Source organism: Myotis daubentonii, chromosome 1 (assembly GCF_963259705.1).
Source record: "Myotis daubentonii chromosome 1, mMyoDau2.1, whole genome shotgun sequence".
Classification (NCBI taxonomy): domain Eukaryota; kingdom Metazoa; phylum Chordata; class Mammalia; order Chiroptera; family Vespertilionidae; genus Myotis; species Myotis daubentonii.
This window is the reverse complement of record NC_081840.1, coordinates 7,552,445-7,558,444: the sequence shown is the minus strand read 5'-3', so window position 1 is coordinate 7,558,444 and position 6,000 is coordinate 7,552,445. Positions and strand designations below refer to the sequence as shown.

General features: G+C 64.6%; 1 protein-coding gene across 1 annotated transcript; it reads left to right on the top strand.

The window, feature by feature from the left end:
- Positions 1-4,248: 4,248 nt before the first annotated feature.
- On the top strand, positions 4,249-5,570 carry FAM181A (family with sequence similarity 181 member A). Its single transcript, XM_059662470.1, has one exon. The coding sequence runs from the start codon at positions 4,279-4,281 to the stop codon at positions 5,155-5,157; it is 879 nt and encodes a 292-aa protein (XP_059518453.1). The 5' UTR covers positions 4,249-4,278; the 3' UTR covers positions 5,158-5,570.
- The last annotated feature ends 430 nt before the right edge of the window (positions 5,571-6,000 follow it).

The following is a 6,000-nucleotide window of genomic DNA, read 5'->3' as shown; positions in this document are numbered from 1 at the left end:
TTCATCCCTGGCTGGTGCCTGGGTCGGGTGGAGAGACGCCTCAGAGAGGCAGGCACCTGAGGCCGTGTCAAGGTGATGGACGTGTGGCGGGCGGCAGGCATGAAACGGGGCCGTGGTGGGAACGTGGGGCCGTGGGGACACCCAACAGGGACGCAGAGATGCTATTCCTTCCAGGGAGGTGTGCCCAAGAGGGGCTTCACCGCGGCAGCTTTGGGACCCAGAGGGGAAGAGGGGGGGGGGGCATCGACTAGGAGGTCGCTGTCCCTGCCGATGGGTCGTCACGGGGTCCCCGGGGTCCCCGGCTACGCTGAGGGCACAGCCGCGCTGGTGTTAAGCCACCATCCTGAGGCGAGGTCCCCGGGGCAGGAAGCCCTCGGCCTGGCAGCCAAGGGGTTTATTTCAGCCCTTAGCCTCCGGCCCAAGGAAGCCTGTGTGCTCTGACTGCAGCAGACTGGACAGGTGGCCTCGGGCTGGGCTTTGGTGGAGACACTCCCCTTACGTAAGGGGTGAGTTACATAAGCCGCCCGGACGGCTGCGTCCTGCGCTCATGGAGGCGCTGGTCAGGCTGCTGTGTCCCCGAGTCTACTGGTCGGACCTACCCCTGCAGGGGGGCGGGCCGGGCGCTTCTGCACCTCTGGGCCAGCGAAGCCCTGGGAGGGAGGGAGGGTCTGTGTGTGTGTGGGAGGGGGGGGAGAGATAGTTGTCGGTGGGGAGAGCAGCAGGCGATGGGTGTGACCGAGGGCCCGGCTCTGGCTGCCAGCATCCCCCTCCCAGCCCTTCCCTTTACTGAGCAGGGACCTGGGGCAAGGCTCTTGGCTCTGTGCCTCAGTTTCCTTATCCATTCAAGACAGTATCCTGGCACCTGGGCAGAAAAAAATGCCTTAATACGTGTTACGGACGTCGACCAAGCGGTGAGTGCTGGGTAGGCATTTGATGACCATCCTGAGGTTGCAGGACAGGCTTTTAAAAATGACCGTGCCAGCTGCCTACCTCCGTAAATCACGGTTTTCTCCATATCCTGCCATCGAAACAAGGGGTGGCTGGTGCCAGGCCGCCACCCAGGGTTCTGTCTCACTGGCCGGTGGGCAGGAGGTGGCTGCCGAGTCACCAAGACCAAGCCCATCTCCCCGCCAGCAAGTGGCCTCGGACAGAGGAGCAAGCCGCGCAGGCCCACCCCGCACCCTCGGGTGCCCGACACACAGCAGGTGCGGAGCGGAGTTGCCTGGAAGCGGGGCGTCCCTGACGCTGAGTGGGGTGGATACACTTGGGGTGGGGTGAGCACAGCTGGAAAGTGGACGATCTGCAGGCGGTCACGGCCGAGTTGGGAAGGGATCCTCAAGTTCAAGTCCGCACAGCTTACGTGCTGTTACGGAGCTTTCTAGAAGCCCTGCTCTGGTGCAGGGGAGGCAGTTGGGAAGCAGGGCCTCCTGCTTTCCAGGCACCCACAGTCCCAGAGAAACACAGACGACGGGGCCATCAAGTACCACCTCAGCAACCGCAAGGCCTGCTCTGGGCCAAGGCCATTCTAGTCACCGGAGAGGCAGAGCCCTCCTGGAGCTCACACACGGGGGCTGGGTGTGTCAGGAGGCAGCCGGAGCCGTGATGGGAGATGTGCCAGCCTAACCCCATGACCTCGGCACTGACCCCAGCAGCGTGTGCTCAGTGGTTTGGGGCGGAAAGGATGCTTCCAGTCTGCACTGGTCAGGGTGGGCTGGGTTCTGCTGCAGAAACAAGTGACCCCCAACACTCAGGGGCTTAAGGCCACAATGGTTTGGTGCTCATCCACGCACAGGCTTCTGTAAACAGGGGCCACGCTCTCCAGGCCTTGTGGTGGCCAATGACCCAGGATGCTCCAGTTCAAGGTCACCTCCATCTCAGTCCACGCTTCCCCCACCCCCACAGCAGGGAAACGGGGTGTGGAGAATACGACCACGACTCCCCAGGATGGGCTCTCTCAGCCGAGCCCTTCATTTTGCCTGCAGGGACCCTCAGGCCAGAGCGGGAGGTGGCTTGGAGCCCTGTCACTGCGGGCAGGCGTCCCCTGCGGTAGCAGCTGTCTATTGGCCAGCAGGAGGGGGTGGAACCGTCACTCCCGGGTGATGCCTGGCCCCTCCCTGTCAGCGCTCCCAGTCTGGGAGGGGCGCTTCAGAGAGGAGTCCCTGGCATTTCAGGTGGTGGTGCCAAGGTGTGGGTTGGTGCATAGAGCACCACCATTTGGCCAGCCAGGGCACAGAAGGAGGAGGTGGTAGAAAAAAGAGAAGGGAAGGAAGAGGGAGGAGAGAAGGAGGGGACAGGCAGGAGGTATAGGGGCTCCACCAGGCTGGCTGGCTGGCACGGAGGCCTCGCCCATCCACATTTCCCAGGCAGCCTCCCTCTGCCACTGGCCTCACCTTCCCTCTGGCCAGTTGGTGGGCAGGGCCCACGGCCGGCTCTGGGCTCCCTTGCTCCTCGCTCAGAGCGGCCCTGCTTGTGGCCCCGCCGCCGTTGGCACGGTGACAGTAGCCAAGTGTGCAGACTTGTGCCATTGTCCCCAGGCCAGGGGGAGCCATGGAGACTGGCTAATATGACACAGGAAAATGTTTGCTGATGGCAATTCTATGGGCTTTGTCCACCTCTTTCTCCATCATGACGACTCGATTTAAGTCCCTAACTGTTTGACTACAAATGCAAGGGGACCGTGCAACGCCAACCTTTTGTCCGGCCGCACTGAATGGGCAATTCAGGCTTTGTGCAGCTCAATTGAGGAAGCAAACATAAAGACAAGATTCCTGAGAGCTGCGGCTGCCTTCCCATGGATATCCCGGCCCCTCGTTAGAGAGTCCTTCCCCGCTACCTTTGCCCACGCCAGTGTGCCGCCGGCCCTCACAGGCCTGCCTCGGGGAGCGGGGTGGGGAAAGAGAGAGGAGAGGAGGGAGCCACTCAACACTCAAGGACTGCAGGGAAGGCCGCCTGCCCGGCTCACCCGTCCGTCCGATGGTCTGCACTGGAGCATGGCAGCCGCGGGCCGGGCCGGGAGCCTGTGGGGAGGAGGGCCAGCCGTCTCTGGGCCCGGCCCCGCCTCAGTCCCGGACTTTTTAAACACACCCCTCACCCCCTCGAGAAACCAGGGAACCGAGGTCAAGGGGAGGAGGGCGTGGAGGCCGAGGGGGAGAGAGGGGCTGAGGGTAGAAATTTACCGGGAAATGATTGCATTTGGGAGCTGTCTTTTTTGTGATGGTCCCCATGGTGACAATTTGTGACGGCAAAGAATGTGGGAACGGGGCGCTGCCGCCTGATTGGGATGCTTTGTATCTGGAGAGGCGCTCCTGATTGGCCTAGGGGGCCCCCCAGCTCTGGGGACTTGTCCTCCATTCAGCCCACTCGAGGGCGGCACAACCGCTTCCAGCCGGACAACCGGAGCTCGCCGGCCGCGCGGGCCTGACCCAGGTCTGCAGCGGGAACCAGCCGGGCCACGTTGGCCGGCCGGGCCCGCACCCTCGGTCAGTGTGGAGGCCCAGGCGGCCGGGCGGCTGGGTGGGGGCGTGGGGCCGGCTGGGGCCCGGGGGAGGGGCGAGGGGCTGTGGGAGGTGGCCCAGGAGGCATGAAATTGCTGCAGATGCTTCTGCAGGGGTGTTCCTGCTGCCACAGCCTGAGTTCAGCCCGCCAGGCAGGCCTGCGCTGGAGTGCCAGACAGGGTCCTGCCCATCCTGCAGGAGAGCTGGGGGTGGAGCGTGGGGACCGAGGAGGGGGGCTGCCTCTCGCAGGGCTGGGGCAGGGGTGGGAGGAGGAGGGCACCACCAGGGAGACGGGGCTTGGCTTGGGAGCGGAGCAGTCACCTCTGCTCAGAAAAGAAAAACCTGGCTGGCAAGTGTGCACGTTGGCAGCGTGGTGTGTGGGAGACAGTGGGCTGGGAGCGAGGGGACCTGTGCTCCAGCCCCAGCAACACCACTTGTGGCTGGGCCACCTTGGGCACGTCACCTGACCTCCTTGAGCCTCAGCTGCAGGGAGAGGGCGACCGACCCAAGCAGACTAAGGTGTCTGAGCCTGGCCCATCCCCGATGCTCAGGACACGCTGGAATGGGTGTCCCACTGCCCGGGACTCTGTCAGGGGAGGAGGGGGGCCGGGGCCACTGTTTGCAGCCACGTGGCCTTTGGGGCGGGGGGCCTGAGTTGGCGGCTTGGAGAGACTCCAACGGCCGGTGTGTCCCCCAGGTCAGCTCGGTGCCCTTCCCTGGAGCCTGCCTGCCACGAGCAGACCACCCTCTTCATGGAAAGCCCGGTGCAGTGGCCCCCCTGGTGATGGCATCCGACAGTGACGTGAAGATGCTGCTGAACTTTGTGAATCTGGCTTCCAGTGACATCAAGGCGGCTCTGGACAAGTCGGCGCCCTGCCGCCGCTCTGTGGACCACCGCAAGTACCTGCAGAAGCAGCTCAAACGCTTCTCCCAGAAGTACTCCCGGCTGCCTCGGGGCCTCCCGGGCCGAGGGGCCGAGGCTCCCCTGAGAAGGGGGCCCGAGGACCGCCCCGGGAGGCTGCCCCTCAATCCCGGCCCTGACGCCAGCCCTCGCAGTGGTGGGGACTGCAAGGAGAAGGCTCTGGGGAACCCCTACAGGGAGGAGTGTCTCTCTAGGGAGCAGACCCTACCGGGGCAGAATCCAGGAGCTGCCAGGCCTGGCCAGGTGCCCATGAGGAAAAGACAGCTGCCCGCTTCCTTCTGGGAAGAGCCGCGGCCCACCCACAGCTACCCCGTGGCGCTGGAGGGGGTCCTGGGCCCCAGAGAGGGACCTCCCTACGAGTGTAAGAAACACTGCAGGGGCTTGGGGCTCTTCGAGCCCGACATGGCCCTGATCCCCATGTCCCCCAGGGCACTGGCTGAAAAGGAGCCACCCAAGTTGCCTGGGGTCTCCCTGGTGGGCCGTGTCAATGCCTGGAGCTGCTGCCCCTTCCAGTACCATGGACAGCCCATCTACCCGGGCCCTCCAGGGGCCTTGCCGCAGGGCCCGGTCCCCAGCCTGGGCCTGTGGAGGAAAAACCCGGCCTCCCCCGGGGAGCTGGCCCATCTGGCCAAGGATGTGGATGGCCCGGGGCAGAAGGTATACAGGCCCGTGGTCCTGAAGCCCATCCCCACGAAGCCGGCCATGCCCCCGCCCATCTTCAACGTCTTTGGCTACCTCTAGCGGGGCTGCGGGCCTCGCTCCGCCTCCGGCCTGCGGGCGTGTGGGGCCCCAGGAGCTCCCCTGGGAGCAGGGGGCCGGCAGCGGTGTGGTGTGGCCTCTTGAGAGGCTTCCCTTTATGTGTGTGCGGGGCGGGGCGGGCGGGATCGGGGCCCGGCCTTCCCAGGCCGTCGCCTTGGGAGCTGCGGGGCCGGGCTCAGCGGGTCCCCCTCCAGCCCAGAGCCCGACGGATCATCCCCCCGTCCCTGTGCAGACCTCGGGGCTTCGCCCTGGTCGGCCAGCCACCCCCGAAGCCGAGTTACACATCTGTTATTCTGCCACCCACTCTGTAAGCCAACCTCAGTTCTGTTATTTTTGTTCTTTGTAAATATTAAGAAGGTTTAAAGAATAAAGGCGTTTCTTTTGCAGTTTCCACACCTTGGGTCTCATGAAGTTGAATGGTCCCCAGGCCTAAGAAGTGCTGGCTGCACCCAGGAGGAGGGCTGCTCATGGAGGTGACAGCTGGGGGAGGCCAGCCGTGGGCGTGGGCACTGGAGGCCAACCGCTCAATTCAAAGGAGGGGGCGGGGGGACGAGCCACTGGCGAGGAGGGTGCCAGGGGGCGGAGCTGTGTCCTGCGTGGGACGTGGGGCTGGACCTCCTCTCAGGCCTCCTGGCCCCACCTGCAGAAGGGGGGTGGGAGGGCAATGGTCCCTCTGTGGTGCCTTCCACTTTATTAGGACTCAGCATCCTTCCTAACTCGAGGCTCCCGGATTAGCGATGGCTACGGGACTGTCCCACCTGCCCATTTGAACCCCAGGGCTCCCCTAAGGCCTGTCCACATGGACGGGCAGCCCACGCTGGGGAG

Coding starts and splice junctions, on each gene's coding strand:
- FAM181A (XM_059662470.1), top strand. CDS start 4,279: ATGGCATCCGACAGTGACGTGAAGATGCTGCTGAACTTTGTGAATCTG.